This window comes from Caloenas nicobarica, chromosome 9, assembly GCF_036013445.1.
Source record: "Caloenas nicobarica isolate bCalNic1 chromosome 9, bCalNic1.hap1, whole genome shotgun sequence".
Taxonomy (NCBI): domain Eukaryota; kingdom Metazoa; phylum Chordata; class Aves; order Columbiformes; family Columbidae; genus Caloenas; species Caloenas nicobarica.
In genome coordinates this window covers 6,033,197-6,058,330 of record NC_088253.1, presented here as the reverse complement: position 1 = coordinate 6,058,330, position 25,134 = coordinate 6,033,197, and the positions used below count along the sequence as shown (strand labels likewise).

The following is a 25,134-nucleotide window of genomic DNA, read 5'->3' as shown; positions in this document are numbered from 1 at the left end:
TGTTGTTGCATTAAAACTGTGGCTCAACATTGCCCTCTACTGTCATTTCGTGAAACACTAAAGGGCAAAGCATAGGTTAAATCCCAAAAAACCCACTCTACCTCCAAGTCTCAAACACAGTAAGCATCAAATTTACGTAGAGACTCAACAAAACAGACATTCTCAATTAACGTTCTCTTCTGTCTCCTTCAATAGCTGAAATTAATTGTGATTAATATGTTATAAGTCATAAAACATTAAAACCATTTTTAAAATTTAAATTAGAAGCAGCTTCTGTCTTGGCCCAACCTTCAGTTTGCTGATAAATATCATCCTGAGGCCTGTTGAAAGGAGATCCACTGACGCCACCGTGTTTCTAATTAGAGACACATGGTAATGTCACACCAATTGCAGAAAACCTAACCCTTGAGAATTCCTGAGTTTGCTGTTTTTCCATGTTCTCAACACACAATGGATATAAAATAACAATCAAACATACTTGTCTCTACCTCATCTAAGCCTGCGTTACAACTGAGTAAGTTGTCATTTGAAAGAAAAACAAACCAAAAGATTTTTTTTAAATTTTGAAGATCATTCAAGAATGTGAGCATATAAGAACACAAAAATGAGGAAAAAACCCAACATAAACAAGTTATACATAACTTCTCTCCTTTTGTAGGAAAGTTTAACGCTCTCCGATTCCTTGTGGCAACTGATTTCACAAATGAAAGTTTCACTTTTCCACACTTATTTTTCAAGTCTGAAACTAGCCGCTGCTGGAAAAGCTTACAACACATTTGAGCAGCTCCGTGCATCACGACATTTCCCTCTAAACTCAAGAGCACATTCTGGTTGCACTGTACCTCCCGGGATTCAAAACCACCTCTGCTACAGACCATACTCAGCACCCTCAACTGCATCACAAACTTCTCTAGTCAACCACAGGCACATTGACGTACTTTATGTACAGGAACCAAAATCACTACAATTATTAAAGTATGTACAGGAACCAAAATCACTACAATTATTAAAGGAACTCATCTCCTCTTGTTGGCTTAGCTACGGTGTAAGTTGTATCTCCAGAGCACCAGGTTTTACTCTCAACCTTCTGCAGGTGCATTCACCACTGCTGTCACTGAAGAGTTGTCTCTCGGTGTTGTATGAAAAGGTTGACAATGCACAGTTTCATGTGATGTAGTATTTGACATATGACATTTTATGAGGCTGTCAAACTTTGAAAACAAGCAAAGTTGGGAAATAACTAAAATCTTGGGGGTTTGGATCTTAGTTTGCTCACTTTTCTTCTGACTACCGGGGGAAAGAAATCAGAGGAGGCAGTGGAAGGCTGACATTGATTCCACTTTTCATATGTTCTGAATAAAGTTTAAATCCCGTTACTACAGTACAATTAAAAACATACTTGTGAGTGCTCTCGGAATTAAGTTTTAGAGGCTTTAGACTATAAAACTAGTACTCACCATAATCTCCATTTTTTTCCAAAATTCTTCCAATTTAACCATAGGCTTAAGCCACCAATCAGTGCACTTCAAATACCGCTTGCCTTGAAACCAAAACTGCCTAAGCCACTCAAATTCAACCTGCAAGATAAAAACATGTCGTAGCGTAAACATCTATGTTCATTATTTGGGACAGGAATGGAGTAATGCATGAAATACCTGAGCAATCCCATAGAAAAGAAGGCTACTGAAGAACTCATTTCTAAACACACCCTTACACCCAGTTGTTTATTTCTATTCCATATGAATTTTTGGCCTGAGCTACTCCCTTCAAATCTATAGGTGCAAACTCCATCTCTTGTCTTTACATGTGGTACATGTACAAAGAACATTAAAAGCTCAGGTTTACTCATGATTCAGTCAAATATGTACCAACTCTGGCTTATTTTGATGAACATTGTGGGTTTGAAAATATTGCAGTCATATCAAAGACTGAAAAATCTTGCAGGAATAGAATTGCTAGAACGCAGCCGAGCCAATCGCTGTGGAATGAGAGCACAGCATCGTCATGAACCAGAGTTTCTCATACTTTCCCAAACCACCTGGTTCCCAGCCAGGCTGCCCATCACTTTTGGAGCACTTTTTAGCTTACTAAAACATAAATATATAGCTCATCAAATATTCTTTAAGCAAAATAATTCAATTTCTCCTAATTTCCATTGAGCCTTTTTTTCCTTTAATAGTAATTCATCATTCTGGTGTTTAGAATTCTGTATTTATCTTTGTTGTGGTAGTTATGTTTCACACCAAGTTCAAAGCTGCTTTAATCACTATTTGTACCATGAAGGTTTTTGTTTATCCCTGCTCAGCTCCAGTGATGCAAACAGAGACAACCTGCCAAGGTGACAGAATAAAGAAAACTGCCCAGAGCCATCACCTAACGCTTTCCTCTGCAAGGGTGAACAGAATGGCTACAGAAATCTGAAAGTGTTCGTTAACATTAACTGTTTGGTCAATATATGTTAAAGATCACAATTAAAGATACTTAAATTTGAAGTGTATAAAAAGAATATTAAAGCAACTTTGTGGGTAAAATATAACAACATGATTAGTTGGCAGACACAGGTCTTAAAATATTTTCAAAAAACCTGACTGCTAGCCTAGCGACTTTTTATTATAGCACAGAAGTTTGATGACATCCTTCCTAAAAAAAGCTGAAGGAAAGCTTGCTTCCTCTACAGTATTAATGAGGTATGAAGGATCTAGTTATGGTTTGCTATTATAAAAAATAAAAAAAAAAACCAACCTCAGTATAAAGAGTTTTGGGAAGGCAACAGTTCTACTAGAGTTTTAAGCACTCAACACTTTTTTTCTCCCTCTACTACTTTCTGTTTTTGCTGGCCTCTACCATGAATAGGCTATAACATACAACGTCTGGCTAACATGTTTTGTGAAATGAATCACATGAGGCCACTAATGAAATTTTGTTTTCAATTAAAATCAATGTTACAATATGGATCATCATAACAAGAATTCATTTCAGTCAATCTGATTTTTGACTGGTCATATTGATTTGTTACATTAATCTATGTAATTTCAGTCTAATTCAAGTCTGGCATCTTGGCCAAATTTTAAATCGGTCTTGATCCTACACCCAATATATAACTTGACACAGAAAAGCTGCTTTTTAAGTGCAAGAGGTAAAGTTTAGCAACAGGGCAGTTAATTTTCTGCAGGATTCGGCTGTCTCATCAGAGGTCAGTGTACCGAATTGCAACATGTGGCTGTTCAACCACATGGACTACGGTTTACTCGGGGTCTCAAACTCAGGTTCATATTCAACTCACAATGTCTCTGTTTAGCTCTAAGCTGAGTGAATAAAATGGGTGCTGGGGAGAAAAACAATGTTTCACCCACCAACTTAGCCATCAAGTGCTTGACAAGTGACTGCTCTGAACAGGTAACTGTTGATTCTGGGAAAAAAAAAAATCTCGATGGGGAATGGTGACAGGATTCCTCTATCGCTCTGTCCTTGGTTTAGATATATGAAAGCATAAATACTTTGTTTTGCTAAAAATCTCCAGAGATTCCAGTCCTGCTAAGTTTGTTTGGTATTTTTAATTAACGCACGAACACTTTTTACACCACATCCATTACTAAATATGTGTTTTAACAAGAATATATGCCGTCTGCTTTCCAAGTTCTCTTAAACGCTTTATGTCCTCTTGCTTCACTGAACTCTACCCTGTAATAACTCTTCCTGTAGCAGAGCAGGGCTCCTTCTGGTTTGCCTCCTTCCAGAAACAGGAGAAGCTGTACCAGGAAACAACCCACAACAGTAAATACTGCAGAGAGACAAAGAGCTCAATTCCAGCCTTAGTGGAACTGAAGTTACAGAACATTCATCTTCTGTGACAAAACTCTCAGGTTAACAGCTCCTGCCAAGCGTTTTGCCAAAGAGTTTTAATTTGGAGACTCCCATACACCAGACTTAACTTTAACGGTCATTAGAAAGCGTTTTACATGACTGAACAGGACAAAGCTTAAACATATTAGCATGTAAAAATACATATGCTGAGTGTTTGAGGAACAATTTTCATCTCCTAATTAATTTTCACTGATGACTTAGATCTGTGCAAGTAAGCTCAGAATCAGGCCCCATACGTCTAACCTCAACATATTTCCAAGTTGTCCTTTAAACAATGATTAAAGGCCAATTTTAGGTTATAGTCAATACTGGGTAGTAAAAGGCCAACAGTAGCATTTGACATTTTGTGAGGCAGTGCTCCTCAGTCAATTATTTAAAAGTATTGGTTATTAAATGCCACACATGTAGGTGATCTATATTTTCTCTCTGTCGTACTAGCCAGCCACCAACCACGCTGTCAGCCCACTGTGATGTACTAAAACATATTAACCTTCCTTTGGCTGCGGACACCGATAGCCTTTCTCAGCAGTGATCTCAGTGTCTAACACCAGACACCTTCAACTTACCCGGCCCAGGCTTTTCTACGTCCCTGCGCATTCACCACACTTAATCTACTGCTGCCATGAAAATGGATTTGCTGTAGGAAAAAGCGACTGCACCTCACAAGCAACAGAGCAACCAGTTCAGTCTCAAGTTTTAATCAGAGTAACAGGGATTTGCTAATCAGAACTGAGCAAAAACCCTGATGAGGACAAAACCCCACCTTTTCAAACTTGAGTACTTACTGTGAAACCTGCTTCATTTTCAACAATCCCCAGATGCTAAAAAACCCCCTCTAGTGTTTTACTTCATCGAGAACATCCAATTATTCATGTGGTGCTGGCAAATAAAGAAGACTTGAAACTACCTAACAACATGAACTATTTCCAGCTTTTGCATTACTCAGAGCAAGGAAAACAAATTTTCTTTGAAATGTGAAGAATAGGCTGGCGATGATCTTTTCTGCAGATTTATTTTCATATGTATGAGCATTTACATCATCTGACCAGCAGTGTTTTATTACTTTAAAAAGCATTTACTCACCAAAGGGTTTCCCCAGGTCCCCTGTAGCTCTGTTTGGGACATACCCAGCAGCTGTACATATTTTGGAAAGCCAAGTGTGATTCAGTAGGGGCAAGAGGTTCACATTCAGTGAACTCTGCAAGATCATTTATTTCAGGATAAATTATTACTGGCCAAACAGCAATCTAATTGCTTAAAGGGGTAACTTCAATCTTGAACACTATGTGTGCATTGTTAGGCTATTGTACGTCACAGCTGCCCAGGTAATTACTTCTGCTCACCCTGCTACACTCTGTTCACCGGACACCCTGCCATGGAAGTATTTGTTCAGACTTCAAGCCCATAAGCTACTCAGACAAGCAGCATGTGAGCCCTTAATTAAGGTTATCTTTACTTAAAACTACAAAGTACACACTGGGAGTGAAGTGACTCACACATCTAACAAACAGCACATACCTGGCAATTACTCAGATATTCCTTTGAAGGCTGTTTTAGTGAGGGAGACCATGACAACAAAGCTAAGTCTAAAGAAATATTAAACTTCTACCTGGCTGCCCACTAGAGATGCTAAAAACCTCGGGTTAGCATCTCACTTTTTCGACAGGAAGACCTTTGTCAAGACATCCAAGACAAGGCTCTGACAGATGAACTCTGGGAAATGGAACATCAGTAAAGACATCCCCCGGATACTCACCCATACCTCTCTTAGAGGTTTCTATGCCCACCACAGAAATGGAAGAAAAAAAAAGTTGCCACCTATGCTTCAGATCTTCAGTTCAAACCCACTTTATCAGCACAGCAGGTTGATTTTCCTGCCCAGGAGTACGAAAGTGAAGGCACAGAATCGTACCTCATTCTTTCAGACTTGCTCTTAGGCTTTTTCCCTCCAGCAGACACAGATAATTCATCCAGACCTCATTTGGCAGAGCAGTTAATGCCAGTACAGACTGTGAATCTGTGCTCAACTAGTACATTTTAGCTGAGTTGCACATGGGCTGGTGGTACCGCGATGGTTCTGCTTTGGTTAATGAGCTCCGGTGACCAGGTCAAAGGTGCCAGGCAGAAGGCTCAAAAAAAACCCAGGAAAATAAAGAATCTAGAACAATAGCTGTATCTGGTTACCTGAGTTGAATTCTATGAAGAACTTCACTTATGATAATATTTGAATATAAAACACAACAGCATCACCATCTCTAGATCTGCCTAATTTCATGCTCATGACCTCTGGTCCAGAGGAACAGAAAAAATACACAAAGAGGTTTAGAACTAGCACAGAAAGACGTATATCAGACAGAAATACATGGGCAAAATTGGGTGGCAGTCCTTCATTAATTCTGTGTTTGACTCTTTGTGCAATTTTGACTTTAGTGTTTAAATATACTAACAAAGTAAGGAAAAAGCCACACCAGTGACCAAATCTTGACCACACTGATCAAAGGAAGACTAATTTCCATCAGTAAACAGTTTGATTCTTTAAAGAAGCAAAACGCATTCTTCTTTTACACCTGCCTGAGAAAATGTGGACCTAAAACCTGTATTTGTGCCTGAAAATACAAAGATTTATCATACAGTGAGTAAAAGAAGGTCGGAAGCTTTTATATGCAAAAAAAGTTGCATTAGCCTCGCAAATCTGTATGTTTTCACTTCAGTGATGTTCAAAAAAGAAAAGTGCATTTACCATAGTGATAAGCCTCTAGTAACTTTGTCTACTTGTGCAACAAATAAATGAAATTTAAGTAGCACTTTAAAATATGGAATTTATCCTTCAAGTGAAGAGGTGACTTTGGGATAAAAAAAAAATAAAAAGAGGTGAAGGAGTATTCTCTTTTCAAATGAAATATAGATCCAGCGTGCCTACTACATCTAAGTGCGCAATATGTACAAGTTCAACAACGATTTCTCTTACAGTATATCCCATATGTGTAACAGGAAACATCCCTGTGTGTCACACAGCAAAATTATTCAGGTGACTGCAAACACCAGGGGCTAGTCTCTCACCTGATGTAACCGGCACATGTCTTTGATGTGAAAGGACCCGTGCAAATTTACACCAGCTGTGCATGTGGCCCTAGCTGTGCAAACCACATATGCGTGTAGTTTTATGGACTGAGCCTGATTAATGTTTTGTAAAACCCTGCGTGCATCAGACTTCTTTAAATTACTCTAGGAGCTGTTTTGCTAAAAGTCAAGGGTGCAAATCTTTTGCCATCACTATAGTCAATTTTACCAGCTGTGAACAACACAGATAAAAATGTGTTCTACAAAGTTTTAGTAACAATACACAATATTATATTCCTCAGTAGACAGCAATTTAAACAGTTGATGCTAATTCTAATATGAGTGAAAATTGCCTATGTACTATATGGCTTCTAGTAGTGATCATACTTATCTTAGTAGAAAAACAGCACAGCTCCATCAAAATGTCTGCATATAGGAGTACTGTAGAAAATGTTCCAGAAGTCTGTATTAACTGGTTGCTATAGCTGTTTTTAAAGAGAGATAATCATCAGTGCTTTACAGGTGGGTCCAGCTGAAAGCTTTGTTTCAGGTAGGACAGCTTTGCAGGGCACCTCAACAATCTGTCATTTTAAACTCCTAATACACAGCCTTGACTACATTTTCTGTAACTTACAAAATAAGGGAAAGAAAAGAAAAAGAAGTACTAAATTTACCATCTTCAGAAACACTGCCCTTGTAAGAAGACCCAGCCCACTGTGTCACATTCCTGACTCTATCCACTAACAGAGATACGCAAAATTACATCTTTTGTGATAATGCCCGCTTTTATACCACAGGAAAAATTACCTTTATCCACAACTTACCAAAACACTGTCTGATATTTTCAGTTCATTTGTCAAATCAATGCATTTGTTAAGACTCCAGGTCTGTACTTTCAAGCAAGAAAGCACTGCCAGCTTCAGTGGAATCCTGAGAAAGTGTATTGTTACATTGCATATTTTATGGCACAAAACGACCTACGTTCCTCACAATTACTTCTGCTGTGTTTTCTTCAGAACACACTTTAAAGCACACACTCACAATTGTGTCACATCTGGCATTCTCTAAATAGCCAATTCAACACCTGACAAACCACCATGAATTTTTACCCACTCTTCCCCTCTAACTTTGTTTTCTCTCTCCATTTTTGTCAGAGAAGCTGTAAAGTACTTTGGTTTGCCCCTCACACTATCAGGTTTGGTGCAACATTACTGAAACTACTCTTTTATTCTACCAGCAGAGGGATCTTAAGAAGGAAAAATGAAAACTTCGTGGGAATGAAAGAATTGATCCAAGTTAATCCCAATTACTGTACCCAGGTAAAAAAGTCATGAAAAACACATTTTGAACTTCTACAGACCAACGCCTTGTGAGCAGCTGAACACATTTAATTGCCATTAACTTCCCAAGCAGAGTGCACCTCTCAGAACCTTGCTGAAGTGTTTTCAGTGCAGTTCATCTCACCTCATTATGTATTTCTTCTACTTGCTTTACAACTGCAGCTTCCAGTGATTTCAAAGATAAAGCCATTGAATCGGAATCAGTCTGTAAATTCTGGAGTGCCAGTTCACATCGTCCAAATATATATTCCAATGTTCCTCTTGAACACTATAAAGATACAATGAAAAAATTTATACATAGTCACTTCAGAACATATGTATTTGCTTCTAAAATAGTCAAAGTGAAGGAGCAGAAGGGATGTATTTCTGAAACTATTTCATGATCTTTCAAGCAAAGGCGTAATGCCTCCTGGATTGTCTATACAGTTATTGGTATAAATTATGCAAAAGTCTAAACCATCAAACATCTAGCCAGCCAACACAGCATAGATTAAAGGGAGAAAGAAAATAATTCCTTTTAAATTTACTTTACAAATACAGCATTTAAAATATGGCTATACTTCCCATTGCTTCCTGGTCATTTTTGGACAGTATTTCAGAATCAGTTGTGTTTGCCCAGTTGCACGGGCTCCTAGAAACACTAAAATGAAGTTCTATATCCAACCTGAGTGAGCAGTTTGCTTACAAGGTATACAGAATATGAATAAAATAATTTGGCACTTCCTCTTCTTTTATTTTGTTTTCATGAAATTTCCTTCAAAATTAGAAGGAAACTTGTAGCAACCCTTTTGAAACAAAAGAAAGAAGACATCTGCATATTTTAATTATTTTCAATAAGTACTTGTACATACAGTTAAAATTCCAGGAATAATCTTGAATAAAGACCCCCTGGTCTTACATTCTTTGTAAAAAACAAATTTCCATACTATACAACTTGAAGTCACAACAGTTTACAAAAAACAAAGCATAAGAAAAAGCAAAGAAAATTTTTGGACTGTGAAAATAAGTAACACAGAGACAGGAGCAGTAGATCAGAGCATTCTTAAAATGAGAGATGAAAAATACATAATTATTTGTTTAAAAATGTACATATATACTTTAAATTCATGTCAAAGCCCCATTTAGGTAAGCAGACTGTATATTTGTTTGGGAAATAAAGACACTTTTGTAATATTACAACTTATATGTAGGTATATGTCTGTGTTTGGTGCCAATCGCTTCATTTCCATTTCTGCACACATTAGGAAGAGCAATGGGAAAAATGTATATGGATACATGTATCTCTCTTGCTCCAATCGTGGTATATTTTGCCTTGCTGAAAGAACTGGTCATTGTAATTTTAAAAATATCTTTTTACAATACAGTATTTTTATTTTCCCAAATGTTTTCCCGTCTTTCCCATTAGAATACTAAACAAACAAAACTGCTAATGCTATGGACAGGAATAGGGAGGAGAGGTCTAGTAAAGAGAAAAAAGGTGTCTTAGCACTTCAGAATATCAGGCTGAAGCCTTATTATCTCAGAGTGACTCTGAGACAAGGGACTCTGTACCACTTTTCTTCTTCTTCAATCCTCAGATGCACAGAATCATCCAATTTACTCATACTCATGACTGGTCTTGGTCTGACCTCCTAAAGGCCATTTTTGCCAGTGGACACTGCTGACACAAGTGTTTTAAGTATTTCTATCTCATCATGTTTATTGCCTTTCAACTAGGGCTGGGATACGAACACAGCAAAAAAGTTTTACAATATTTCAGGTTAAAATACAGTTGTTTCTACATTTCACCAGTAATCCATGAGGTGTGGTGTAGCACACTCTTAATTCATATCTTACATGCCTAACTGTGAGTTTAGGCAAACTACTAATACGGAAACGAGTGTACCTCAACCCAAAAATAAATCTACAGTTGTTCAAGAAAACGGTTTGAGTCACAAGCTTAAATGTGAACCACAGTTCTGGAAAAGACAACATGATGCTACACATACGGTATCAGAATATTAGTTTAACAAACAACCAAACAGCAAACCATTTTTGATACTTACATCTGCCACTCTGTGAGTTGAGCTGAACCGAGGTGAAAAACCAGCCAGAACACAGTGCTGATGTGTCATATTGAGATCATCTGAGGACAGATTAGAAAACCTTAAGTACAGGGGAAAATTATGCCTAATAAAACTTATTCTGGCTGAATATGAATTAATGACACTACATTAAACACTTAAAAAAAATACAGAATTCAGTCAGATAGCACTATCTTCATAGAGCTCTAATGCTTAGCAGAGCACGGCAACTATTCACTGTACTAGTGCTACGAAGATCTCTATTCACATCAGTTTTCTCCCAGTTTATACAGTTTAGAAGTGGCACTTTCCCAACTCTTATGGGAAAAGTTCAACTAAACAAATGAATTTTTTCCAAGTTGAGGATCACTATAAACAGACTACTGAGAAATTACAATCTCTTTTCTCAACAATCACTAAACATTATTGACATGTCTTGAAAAATGAAACAAAGAAAAAAGACAAAGACATATTATTTTATCTTTTTAACCAAAACTTATCTAAAGTTCCTCCATCAGTTGAGGGAACCCAGAAAGCACAATCTGCTCAGAGACCTGTCTCCAAAGAATTTCAGATGTGACTTTCTTGCAGCACCAGAGCTCTGCCATGCACCTGAGCTCATCAACTGGCAAACAACCAACCCCACAAACCCTGTAGACAGAAACTACTGGGTTGCCATCAGAGTTCCCTCAAAATTATCACAACTGAAGAATGCTTGAATTCTGGCAAATTAGCGCTTTTTAGAGGAAACATATTCCTCTGGAGAAGTTCAGGCTAAATCTAATATCAACATCTGCTATTATGTTGAAAATTATTCATGAAGTGCTTTCAATTCAAACAGTTTTGGTGTCAGATATATGCTGCCCTCTCAACCTTAACAAGATGTTCGGGAAAATCTACCAAAAATTTATGTAAAATCACTCCTGGGTTATAGTTTTGCAAGTTAGTAAAAACAGACTAATAAAACCATACGAATCTTGAAGTTTTACCAATCAAAAAGCCATCATAGAAAAAATTAGAAGAGAATAGGAATAGAGACCTACAAGACGCTAGTTAACTTGGAGTCTGTATTTTCAACAATATGTACTCTCTAAGGGAATTTAGCTTCAGTCATCTTAATACAACATAAGGAGAAATTATCAAGCTTTGTCTTTCCACCACATAAATATAATTTCTCTTTAAGGGATCAGTATTTGCATACCTGAAAATTGATATCACAAATTCCTACTAATTTTTGAAAATGCTCTTCTGACCATAATAGCCTATCAGACTGAAGAGAACAGTGTGCAAGGTTTAATGGTATTCTCTTTGTTACTGAAAAAAGATGTGCTCCCAAAGTTTTACTTTACCTTGCAAGAAGTGTAAAACTTTAAAACTGTTAAAAGTCTAATGAATAAGAATTTAGAAAAATGACTGAATTTATCCTAGTTATAAGAACAGTGTCGTCTTTTTATGAATTTTATAAGCAACTATTAACAAAGTTCATATATAAGACAGCAGACAGCATCACAAACTTGGAAGAAAAAAAAAAACCAGAAAATTTCTATAAGGAAGAGGCAGACAAATGTTATGAAATAGGATTGAAATCCCACTGACAAACAGGAAGCTTATTTCTATCTGTATAAGTTTTGCAGATAGGTGAACAGGAAAAGCTTGAAAAAATGCTCCAAAACAAAAACATTGGAAAAAGCAACTTCGTACATAAACATATGAGGTTTAAGTGCATAAAACCAAGTGTTGCAAGGGCCAATGAACATTATCTCTGGACATCACAATATTTAAATATCAGAATCCTGACAGAAAACAATCCTAAACACTTACACCACCCCACTCAGTGCCCATTCATTGTGGTGTGTTTCATGTAGCAAACACAGCATTTGAAGTATTACATTTTGATTTGCACCTTTATTCAAACCCTTGGCAAATCTTCCGTTGTGGAGCTTCCCCTTGAAATTGCTTCCAACTGTCTCTAATCCTTTATGACTCTTAGAAAGAAGCCTGTAATTCTAATGTAAGAGTTTATAATTCATCTAAAACTGTAATTGTACAAAAATAGTTGAAGCTTCATGGATTGCATGTCTCAAAGGATATTTGAAAAATATATTCTAGGTCTTAAAAGATTACAGTAAAGATTTGCTTTTCTTCTAAAAACATATTAATTGAAAAGAAAAAGCACTCTTTGTTAAATTGGCCATTGTCCATTTGGCAGCAAAAGCTTTTATTCAGATACAGAACACTACATCCAGATTACTATTTTGCTTTTAGAGCCAAACCAAAACTGTTGCCTTCCCTGGACGCCCATGTCAAAACTGCCATAGTACTCCCATGGTTTTAGGCAAAATACAATCCATAAGGAGTTAACATGAATTTCAAATGACTAGATACTGATTGGTGAGGTTTGGAAAACCAAAACACAACCTCTCCAGTATTATGTTTCACATGAAATAGATGCATATAAAAGTAGCAATGTACATATCAGTCCTGCTTTGGAAACTGCATGTGTGCAAGTTATTTGTCTGACAGTTGTCCTGCATTTGTGGTAAGAGCCAACACGGCATCTTTTCTGCCCTTATCTTACCACAAATTCAGGATGACTATAGCAGGGACATCTCATTTAAACACGTATTACAGAAACAAAACCCCTCAAAACTTATGTGAACTGTATAATGAATATGAAAAGTGACTTTTTGTTTTGAATTGGCATGAACACCAACTTAACAATATATTTAGTACAGTTTCAAGAACTACCACACAATCCCTTCTTCTCAAAACAGTCTTGCCTTCCATATGGATGCTTACGAGACATGTATGACAATTAACTCACTGCTAAGTAAGAGAGAAGTTTTGAGAACCGGACTACAGTTTTCTGCTTGCACGACTGTTGCTCTCTCAAAGCTTTCCCACGTCTATGAAAAATGCTGTCATTTACACAGACTATTTTTCTGAAGTCTGATCAGGCTTTTTGTTTGTTTATAAATTTTAAACCACTACAAATTATCCAAATTTGAAGTAGTATTTCTAGAAAACAACCAAGGAAAACTAAGTCTAAGACATGCTAGAGTGCTACACTGACCAAAGAGAAATTTCTGATTCAAAGCCCAATGTCACCCATTAAAGCTATTCACATTTACCTGTACTAACAGGACAACATCGTGTGCCACCAGTCACTATGAAGTGTGGATGGTTCCTCACACCTCAAGCAGTTTAACGCCTACAGTAGTGTCCCCAAACTAGACAATATTGCAGAGGGCTTGTTTGCATTCAAAGGAACACAACCTGCATGGCAACTGACACTTGCTGCTTGAATGCTGGAAAAAATAATAATTTTTCTGTCTGAGGTGGAGCACCTACGAAACAAGACTATTTTCTGTACACATGTATATGGCAAAATCCGTATTTCTTTTAAATGGATTGTTTTACTCTTTTATTTCAACTACTTTCTGCCTGCCGCTTCCCAAGGAATCATCAGCAACCTTTCAGCCAGATCCCACTACAGGGTTACTATAGCTGAGGCAAGAGTTACTAAAAGAAATTAATCACATGTATGATTGTGTACAGGTGGCCAAGGCCACCTTGGAAAACAAAGTTATCAACTCAAAGTCTGTTTCAAGAATTTGGAGGTCAGATTTTGACTTTACAGATGAAATACTAAGAAGTCATTAGAATGTTTAGCAGATGATCTGATTAGTTGCAAATGCATACAATTATTTGACAGAGAATTTCCAGCTACAGAAACTACAGATAACACACCTTGTGTAAAACATAAGCGTTCAGAGAGAAACAATGACTGCATACCCATGTCATCGCAGGTTATTGAGACATAACAAAGTAGAAAGAAAGGAAGTTAATTCTTAGCCAATCATTACTGAAAGGAGCAGGCACAAAACTGAAAAGTACTTCCCAGCAAAACACAAACCACACTGGAAGATGCTCTCAGAATTCACAACTGGGTTTTGTATCATCGTTTCTACCTCCTTTCAAGTGTTCTTCCTGAACATTTTACACAGTTGTCTTTTTGTCGTCTATTTCATAAAGCAGACAATAGGTACGGTGACATTTCAAGCGCTGGCTTTAAAATTCTAAACACCACAAATATCTACAAACAAAACCGAGATGGACTTGTGCTATTATTTTTCTTAACTACCATAAACAAATAATTTTATTCTTAACCATATTACAGTGCAATTTTCCAAAGCACTAAAATGCTTTTCCGCATTTCCAATTGTATCTGTATCCAACTGCACAAAGCACTTCAACACGAGAAAATGTAGCCAAACTAGTTTCACTGTATGTATGTCAGCGAAAAGCACCAGGAAGGTATCTCTCCTTCCCCAAGAAACTATGGGTCAATGGAATACTACCCTCATAACAGAAAGCTAGAGGAATGACGTTTCCCTAATTAAGAAATACTTTTACATTTTAAACAAAAAAAGCGTGTGCAAACAAAACAGAACAGATTAAAAGGCTGAATTAAAAAAAAATAAAAGAAAAAAAGAAAAAAGATATGTCTGGGATTTGCTCAACTTCCTGATCAAAGTTTTGTAATGACAAATACGTTTCAGGGGTTCGAAGTCTTAATAATCAAGGAATATAGCATTTGGATTAAATGTGGCCTCAAGAAAAAAAAAAAAAAAAAGTTAAAAAACTCCAACACATTCAAGATGCTAGAGAGCAAAGAGGGTTCAAGTCAGTTGGTGGAAATGGAAGCAGATTTAATATCTCTAGAAATAGTTTAATGAGCCACTATATACATGTGGAAGTGTTTCCATTAAATGCTTATCTTTAACCACAAGCCAACCTCTGCAATGTGTGCACTCTACTTCTGGTTGGTTATGAAAATAAGTTTTTGGTGCTTCTTGAACTATAATTTGCTGAGGATGGGGAGCAGTATAAGATTCCAAGTTCATCTTCATGCTGTTTTAAAACCCTAACCTTCAAGCAAGAGCTTGATCTATGGGAAACAGCTGCAGAAAAGTAAATCTCCCTTTGAAAAAATCCAGAATGTATTTTTGTTAAGTATGTTTTGAAGTCATGGTAGGAAAATTAGTGAAAATTGTAAATCTGCTTGCAAATCTGGTCATGTCTAACTTAAAGATTAGGGGAAAGATTCCAATTTAATAGTAAGACCATGACAACCCTAGTTAAGCATGCTCTAGGACAGAACAGATGGGGCCCTTTGCTCACCTCCACGCGTTTTGGATTTATTGCACGCACCCAACACGTTTCATATTAGACACCCCTTGACTGTGTACTTGAGACAGCAGGGTTCAGCGTGCACTTCCTCTGCAGACCAATATATTATTCTAAATTGAGCTAAAGTGTTTCCGTTTCATGAGTGATATAAAGTTCAGATTTGAGTTTTTAGGCAGCAGATTTGCAATCATTCACCAGATCTTTCTTCTACATATTAGGAAAAGAAAGCCTTAAAAAAAAAAATCTGTCTTACTGAAAATAATTTTGGACTTTGTTTGGTTTTGGTTAAACAAAATACATTTATATCATTGTAGTAGCTTGCTTGGAAAATGGATTTGATCACCTCATGTTTAGTACTAACATCCATTTAAGTTATTTCTTATGATTTCATCTGAAGAGGACTGCTGATAAGGCAGGTGTAAATTTCCATTTTAAGACAGCTTTTTACTAAAATTCTACCCAGATTAATAAAAACATTTTATAGAGCCAATGAAGAGAGGAACACAAACATTACTAAATGTCTACTAGAAATGTTAAAAAATACCCCCAGTCTTTTTGTTACTTTGATATACCCATTGATCAGGATTTACAAGTTACCGTAATTGCACATTACTATTGGAAATACCAAGTTACTAGACTTTGTTATCTAAGATTTGTGTGTACAATATTAGGAAATAGTTGGGGTATTATAGGCACAGGAATTGACAGCTCATGACTTTTTAAATATAAGCAACATGCTGAATTTGACATTTCATTCTTGTAACAACACGCATACAAAGCAGTAGGCACTATACCGCTTCAATAACTGGATAAGAGACCTGCAAAGTCACCAAGTTTTTTTGCAAGAGCTGGATGTGTGAATGCTATGGGCTGCAGGATGTTCTCTTTTCTAGATGCCTTCCATACGGTTGCCACTGCTTTTAAAATAATGCCAGCATGAAGACTCTGCTTATTGAAATGAGGTTCTGGAACGTATGATGTATAAAGGCACGAAGTAAATGAATCTAAAGTTGGCTTCTTTAGTGTCAAGTTACTTTTTATGTAAAGTTTTCAAATTTTATCTTTTAGATGGCATCCTCAAGATGGCTCCTCTTAAAAGTCAGTTTAAAAAAATCTGAACAGTCAAAAAAATACACTGAAACTGTATACACCCACTTATATTGTCTTTCACTTCAAGTGAAAATGGCAGTTCTGCTGTATATAGAAATGTAATAAAAGGGCCAGCTTGAGAATACTCTATCAGACTGTACAAGATTATTTTTTCTAAGTAATTGAGAAAAAAAAAATACAAAGGCTATGGAAATGCAGAAGAGATTATCAAACACCTGGCCTACAGAGCTCAAATCTGTAGCTCTTCACCAAGTATTAATAAGAAAGTGATTTACACATTGTCTTCAAAAGAATGTTTAATATATCCTTTCTTTCCATCCAAACACGACCATAATGTTATGTATTAAATAAACTAACTTTCTGACCTGCCCTTCATATAGCATCCCTGATAATACTTTAGTTACTGTTTATAAATTCCATTGGGCAATTAAAAAAATGCCTTTATGATCTGGTAACTCAGTCAACTACAATCTACAGTATTTTGCAATAAAAATACTGAAGTTCGACTCCTCCTTTTACTGCTTGCATTTTGAACCTGTTGGCCAGCAAAGCTGTGTATGCCCAAACCTTCCCGTCAGGAGGGATTAGATAAGAAGTTTACTTGATGCCCGAACTGCTATTGCACTAAAACGGATTAATAATTCCCTTTCTAGGAATGTTTAGCTGCCACTTAAACTTCAGTTCCATGTAAGAAATGTCTCCCCCTCCAGGCTGCTATTCTCTCTTCTCACAAAAACAGAAAAGGGAGGCACATACATCCACATGATTTTGCCAAAGGATCTCACATCTTAACACTTGATCTGTACACGTCTGAACATGCTTAAGAGCACAGACAGTGCAGGTTTTTTTCTACAAGATACTTCACTGATGACTGCACAGGAATTGATGAGGTAACAAAGAACAAGGAATGGTATTCATTTTTTAAGATCCCCTACAAATATAGTGCTTGTAGTAAGCAAAGCATTTTTATATTTGTTGGAAGATCAAAGTGAAAGGACTGTTGAGCCCAAGCAGCGGCAGAGGGACAGCCCAGCCCAGGGGTGTTCCACGGCATCTCCCTTCCACGCACAAACACACCAACAGGGAACGCTGCACGTGCTCTCACCCATCAAACATGATGTCTGTCAAGCCAAGTCACTAAACGGCAAACATCGTGATGCCAGAAACATTGCTGATGTTTTGAGTTGTGTGATTTATAGCTAAATTTGTTTAAATAAAAATGACAACTAAGAGAAACACAAGAACTCAGAAACCAACAGATTTTGTGTCAATAAGCCTTAGCCACAGTTCTTGCCTTGTTGCTTTCAATGGAATACCTTAGTGTGTGCGTGCAGCTGCTCAAGGAAATGAACTCCATTTAATTTTCTTTTTTTAATCCTCTACACTTGAGACATGGAGACTCAGTGTATGACAGCTCTGTTCGTTATCATCTTAGTATAATCCCACTACTAGAAAACAGTATGTTTGAATATGCACAGCAGGAGAGAAGTGTCATGTCTAAAATTGGTGACCAATAAACATCCACGGATTGGCATAATGGTTGATACTTCAAGAACCACAGTACCAGAAAACTTTAAGACTGCTACAGTCACAGTTCACGTAATCTGTAGCCAGTCTATAAGCCACATTCAAGAACAGGAATTGTTTTGTTGAACATAACAGATGCAGACGTTCAGTAAAACTGCACGAAGAATAAAAAAAGGAATCGGCATATATAAATATAAGGATGGGACAGATACAGCTCAACTTCTCACAAAATCCGGGGAAATTCTGCTTATGGCCTGAAGCATGACCTGGACTAGCAATTCTGACTGCACGACAGACAGAAAAGAACCAAAAAGAATATTTTCCTTTTTTAACTGTGATGTGAAAGAAACATTAGGAAAAAAAGATTCTCCAAAATACACTGGAAGTTGGCAGAGTGGGAGGAATTTATTATACACTGTAGCCAGATCTCATGTCTTTCTAAAGACAAAAAGTCCCAACTGAGAGGAAGGTACGATAGCTTATATTAAAAGAAGTGTAATTTCTCTGTTTTCAACAGGAAGTTCACCACCTTAGCACTTGAAAATTACCAAGCATCAAGTAGAAGTCTCCTTGGTGGAGCGGTATTGCTAATCCAGGTGTCTCTATGTCCCATGCTACCTTCAAGCCCACGTGCCAAACAGCTGGGTCTCTTCCCTTGGGTTTTGGTTCATCACTTTCTTCCATGGCTGAACCTTTAAAGGGAAAGAGGGACAAATACCACAAAGATGACAGACAAGGTGAGAACCACGAAATACAAAATCTGGTCTAACAATACAGACTTAATGATACCCCACATTGGTAGAATCTTAATAGGCTTAAACTTCCCATAATCTCCATTTGGTATAATCACAATCTCCAAATTCAAAAGTATGTAATAGGTTAAAAAAAAGCCACATGAGAGCAAGAATTTTTTGCAATCATCTTTTACTAAGATGAAAACTTCATGTTAACTACAAAGTCAAGGCAAGTCAAAGCAAAGCTTTTAATGGACTCAAGTTTTTCTGAAGTTCTCAAGTACATGTAATGGGAATTTTAGTTAGCCTTCATTCTTTTTTTTATTCATTACTAAAACTATAAGCATAGAAGAAAAAAAAAATGCAGCAACAGACATAAAAAGAGATAACTTCCAAAAGAATTTCAAGTCATAAATTGCCAAAGCATTTTATGAACAATTTCACTTGTTTACATACTTGCGATTTTACCAAATCATAAACTGAGGCCAAGTAAGGCACAAAACATGACCTACACTGAAAAAGTTGAGCAAATCTTGGAATCATATCTGTCATTCTTTTCTCAAAATTATTAGTCAAACATGCTAGATAACATGTACAAGAGCCAGCGGAGCTTCAATACATTTGTCACAACATTTTTCTTATCATTAAGCAACATGAATGTGTTGAGCTTGGGGAAAAAATAATCCACTGCATAGAAATAGTATTTAGAGCTTAATCCCTCAGAACTATTTTCATAAGCTTACTTCACTGCAGTATAAATTGAAAGATAGAGTCAGCATTTATAACCAGGTATTTGGGAGCTACGGTATAACAGTTTTACGGCTAAAGGAACATTGCATTTTGACAGTGGGAGGATAAAGTTTTAATAAGGAGTTGGCGCAGAACAGCAGTGAACAGTTAGAAATAATCAACTAGGTAGCATGTCTCATTATAGCTTATAAAGTTAGTAACTCTGCGTGTCCACTCCTCTGTCCATTTCAAATGTGCTTTCATCTAATAACTTTTAAAACTCGTCTTTATTTAATTCTAGAATAAAAATACTGAAATAAAGATTTATTACTCTTATTTATAATATGCACACATAAAAAGTGACCTTGAACTCACACTTTAAAAATCTTCCAAGTCTCACATGGTTACTGCAATGGTTGTTTAGTTGGGAGTAGTCTTTAATAATTAATAAGTTGTCTTAATTTCCTATGTCTATTACATATTGCTTAAATTCAGGAAGAAGAGAGCCCAAACCTTTCAAAAAGCCAATCTAAAGTTCTTAGTTAGAACTCCTGCTGTAAATCCAGTCCCCACGTCCCCTCCCTGCACCGCCGCAGTTCTCGTTCAGCTGAAGCTTTGGCTCAGGAGCAGCTCTAGGCCTTTCCATCAAGGAGCACACAAATGAGAAAACAAGAGCTAGCAAATACTCCGAAAAATCAATACTAAAGTCTTCAAGGGGCTTTCATATTTTCTGCCCTGTTCAGATAAATCGTAACTTAATTTAAGAAAAATGTTTTCTGAAAACTGCAAATAGGATGGCTTTCAAGGCATTTTTAATGCAATACATCATGGAAATTATAAAAAGAGGTAACCTTTCTGGGTTAACTCTCTCTCTTATGCTGCTTTCCCATTCACTTTGGCAGCAGCACTGTTCACAATATGGCACCAATAAAATATAGAACTACAATCAGAGACAGCAATTTCAATCAAAGTTTCCTGGGGTCTCCTCATAAATCCAGCACCTTTGGAATGTGCTCGTTAAAATGACTTATTTTTTGCAGTTTGATAAATTTTTTATTGCTTAAGTACAGAGTTCAAATGTAGCTCACGGTCTCCTTTTCTCTATATTCTCAATTATTGCACCTTATAATTACCAGCAGCAATTGAAGCTGATTGCTCCTACCATGTTATTTTGGTAACAAAAGGAAACAAGCTGCTACTAGCTTTTAAATGCAAGCTATTCTGAAAGTGAGAGCAAGAAAAAAAAAGAAAAAAGACACCTTAACATTTGTGGTATGTCTCTAGGTAGCACTGACAAACTTTTACATAAAAATAAGTTATTAAATTCTCTTTGTCCCACCCCAAGCATGACTGAATGCCATGTATTCATTGATCTAATTACAGTTCCCGTTTAAGTGAAAACAGTTGGATGCAGCTAAACCATAGGTATTTGAGAGTAAATCATGTGGATCTTGCACATACACGGCACCTTAAGAACATATATTTATTTTGGAGTAGACCATACAGAAATAGTCAAATGTAGCAGTATTTAATGGAAATATAATAAAACTATCTGCAAATTTGAAGTCTGCTCATTAAAGATTTATAGAATTTGGCCTGCAAGAAACCTGTACACTTGCATTCCAATTGAAAGGGTGCAACCAGGTAATGAGCTTACCACAACATAACGATACGTCACCAAACCTCTAATTAGGGTAGAACCACGAAAGAGAGAATGTAGCTGCAGAAAATTGGCCACATTATGCTTCTAACTAGGGAGCTCAAATCTCAGATGTTCCAGCTCTTAGACCTGCTCCTCTCAGGTCTGGGTCATCATTACGTTCAGAACAACATCAAACTTGTTTCCCTGGATCTCATCTGGTTATTGTTCCACAGCACAGACAGTAAAAGTAGGCTTGAAAGATTTCCTTGCTATTCGGCACCAAAATATTCCAGAAGAGTTTGAGAGTTTTAACTTAAATATTCTCTACTCAAGTCAAATTGCAATGCCAAAGTATGTCCTAAATGTACTGTTAAAATCAAACACAATTTCTTACTTGACAGAATCACTGCCAACACATTGCTAAAAACAAGGACTGTAAACACCTACTTTGTCATTAAATCCAACTGACCACTGTTATGTAGATAGAGAAACAAAATTTTTACAGATTGATTAATTTTTCCAGAAATTAAATAATTCGGGCACATGTTCAGTGATTAATGAAATATGTACATTATTACTGTCTTCCATAGTGATTTATACATGTAGTATGCAGGAAGTGAAAAAAATAGAACATGCTTTGCTTCTCAGCAGCTGATGGGAAAGAAAGAGCATCTACCCACAGTTAGTTCTACCTTATTACTGAAAAGCCACAGCATAAGAGGTTAATTCAACTGTACAAACATTTTAACTTCTGTTTGCAACCAACATTCACAAAAACAAAAATCAAAAGATTTACCAACATTGTTTTTATCACTTCATATTTGGAATATTGTGTCCAAATACATCAAGAACAAAAGCACTAAAATAAGAACCAAGAAGAGTCTGTCATACCTTCATTCTTGAAGTAGAGACTTTATTTGATCAAATTGGTGAGAACATGGTTAAAAGCACCCTACAATCTACAACAGTTAATTCAAATAAGGATTTCTTTTTAGAAAACAAGGCTTCAAATCTATTATTATTACTATTATTAGAGTAATTGGATCACTAAATATTTGTGATTCTCTCAGAATATAATTCCAACTGGTCAGAATATACAAGTTACGGATGTGGCCATTTCACTCGCATACACATTTCTGAGGAAGTAATATATATTTTTCTACATATTATTTCTAGTCTTTCAACAAGCAATACTTCTACCAGATTACTGACACTAGAAACCATTTAATTTTTCTCATCCTGTACAAATATCTACTCCATGACTTTTATCCATTAAGCAGTACATAAAGAGGCTTATTGGTCAACTACAGATTTAGATTGACTTGAATTCTGAACAACTGTAGTAGTTTTAGGATTTTTTCTAACCTAGTGAGGAAACACACATCTGTAGTGAATCTCAATTATTTTTATTCACAGTTACTGTAGAAATGAAATAGCAGTCATTAGGTTTAGTGCTTGGATATTGCTTCTAACATCACAGTGTGAAAAATATTCATACAAACAGCATTTTCCAAAAGAAACAAGCGTTAAAGCTCCTTCAGATCAGTCATTACTGCAACTAACTGTAAACCTTTCAACAGCACCTTGTAGTGAACAGAGCCAGGTTGTTTAGTACTTCAAGACATTTATACAGCAAGCAGGTCTTAGAGCAAAGAAAACAAGATACTGTAAAGAATCTAGAGAAAACTACTTATCTAAGCTCAAACATAGTTTGTGGGATATCCAGGTAAGAGAAAGATGGACACTTCCAGTGACTACATTATTTTCCTTTAAGTCTCCACTTCAAAGAACATCTTTAGAACCAACTAGTGCTCTGCTAAGCAATAAAACTTCCTACAAAACTTACAAAGACCTGAGGGAAAACTGTTCATTAGGAAATTTTCATGGATAAAATCCAATTTTTGAAAATGCCCTCATTCCGCCAGTATTTGGATGGCAATTCACTTTTATAAAGGGAGCAGGAAATAAAAATGGGTTATTAGCTTACTATATTAAAATCCTAAACAAGTTCTACCTTAATGCTCTCATGTGATAGAATATTCGTAAGCTAACGTGTTATTAAAAATCCTAAATTGGTCAAAATTTGGAATTCCTGTTCCATGGTAAATTCTGAAAAGTAAATTCATTCTGAATAGTATTAGTGACGGTATAACTGAACGCACATCCTGTAATGTATTCAGTTCTGCATATGCACCATGGCTACCACTCATGCACTTTCTTGCAGTAAACACATTAAAAGGAAATTTCCCAAATTTCTGAGGGCCTATCCTCATCACTTGATAACCTGTTTTTAACCTAGTGTGATGTGACGCGTTTCATTTTAATGTAAATAAATGCAAATACTATTCAAATGAGCACTAAGCAAAACATCTATCTTATTTGTCGTTAAAAATGTACCTCACTTGAAGTTGCTTTGAAACAGTGTGACACTGGAAACAAGAAAATAAACAGTGATACTAATTAGAACACCAGCCTGTTATAATATCTGTACGTTGGCTCTCAAATTTTTTCTGGTATATTAAAAACTGCTTCTACTCCAATTAACACTGATCAAAGTTTCAAACATTAAATTTTCATTCATCTGTTCTTGGAGAACCACAGAGACCAGTGAGAATCTGAGTAGTAGAGAGTTGACACAAAAGTGTGCAAGATTTCGCAGAGAAGAGAATCCAACTAGTTTTAACAAAAATCAACATGCTTAATTCATGTTTGAATTTCCAACAGAATCAGTGCTTTCTCCCAGAAAATCAGTAATCCATCTAATCGACATCTTCTAAGGAAAAATTGTTCCATTACAAAATGTCTGACCTCCTCTACTCTTTTTATTATGTATTCTATAACGATTCTGTGATATATATGTATGTGTATATATGTCTGTATACGCAACAGTGAGAATTCAACGGCAACTTGATGCTAAATGAATTAATGGAGTAAGTACTAATAAAAGATACTGGTGTAGAAGGCAAGTATTTCTAGGGAAAACGGGAAAAGGAGTAAAGATACGATTCTACAAAGATTTAACAACAATCTTCAGGGAGATGTGGAGCTTCTTCATGCTTCATAGTTCTGGAGAGCTTGGTAAGAGATAAAGTAAAAACTGACAGTGTTTGTGAACTGCAGAAAAAACCAACACATTGAAGCGATATGGAACCGGAAATAACAACGCTATAAGCACTGGTAAGTTTATAACCACCAGCATTTGAAAGCTAATAAACAGGAAATCAGATGAGTAAAAAACCAATCAATTTAATCCTCTAAAATCAAGTAAACTAATTACTCCTCTTGGATGCGCTGCGTAGAAAACTTCAACGTACACAAGTATTTCCTTCACTTTAAGTACAATACCATATTCATCAACTAAAAACAGGTTCTATTTCCTCCAATTTATCAATAAGCAGGGCAACTATAAATCAGCTTCACTTTAGGGTTGTGAAATGACAACCACAACCTGAACACAGACAGATGTGAGTGAACAGTTTTCCCACAAAGGTATATATGCTACATGACATTTCCTCCTGGTGCTCAGAAACTCCCTCTAAAGTTCATGAAACCAACGTGAGCTCAAGAGCTATTGAAGTGGAATTCCATCTTGTTCAGATTTAGATTTGACTTAATAAATCATTTTCTTCCCCCCAAAAAGCATCTTTTACACTATCTCCAGCTACACTGAGGTTTTAATATCGCCACCTCCTGGCAAGAATATTTTCCCCCTCCTCAATACATACTCAAATTTCAATTTGATCAAAAACTTTTGGAATCTTTGCAAAAATACAAAAATTTGAAGTAGTAATTTTATTTTTTTTCTGTAAATGTAGATTATGGAATGACCAACTTACTGAAAACCTCAACTTTAAGTTTTCATGTCTAGCTTT

At 36.3% G+C, this 25,134-nt stretch overlaps 1 protein-coding gene across 3 annotated transcripts in view; it reads right to left on the bottom strand.

Moving 5' to 3' along the window:
• Positions 1-25,134, bottom strand: part of FTO (FTO alpha-ketoglutarate dependent dioxygenase) — a 239,940-nt gene that overhangs the window by 166,639 nt on the left and 48,167 nt on the right. For all 3 annotated transcript variants that reach the window (XM_065640793.1, XM_065640792.1, XM_065640794.1), the window contains exons 4-7: positions 18,706-18,849; positions 10,310-10,389; positions 8,389-8,532; positions 1,458-1,577 (exon numbers count right to left, since the gene is read on the bottom strand). In XM_065640793.1, the coding sequence (XP_065496865.1) occupies positions 1,458-1,577; positions 8,389-8,532; positions 10,310-10,389; positions 18,706-18,849 (488 nt within the window). The remainder of the gene's footprint in view (positions 1-1,457; positions 1,578-8,388; positions 8,533-10,309; positions 10,390-18,705; positions 18,850-25,134) is intronic.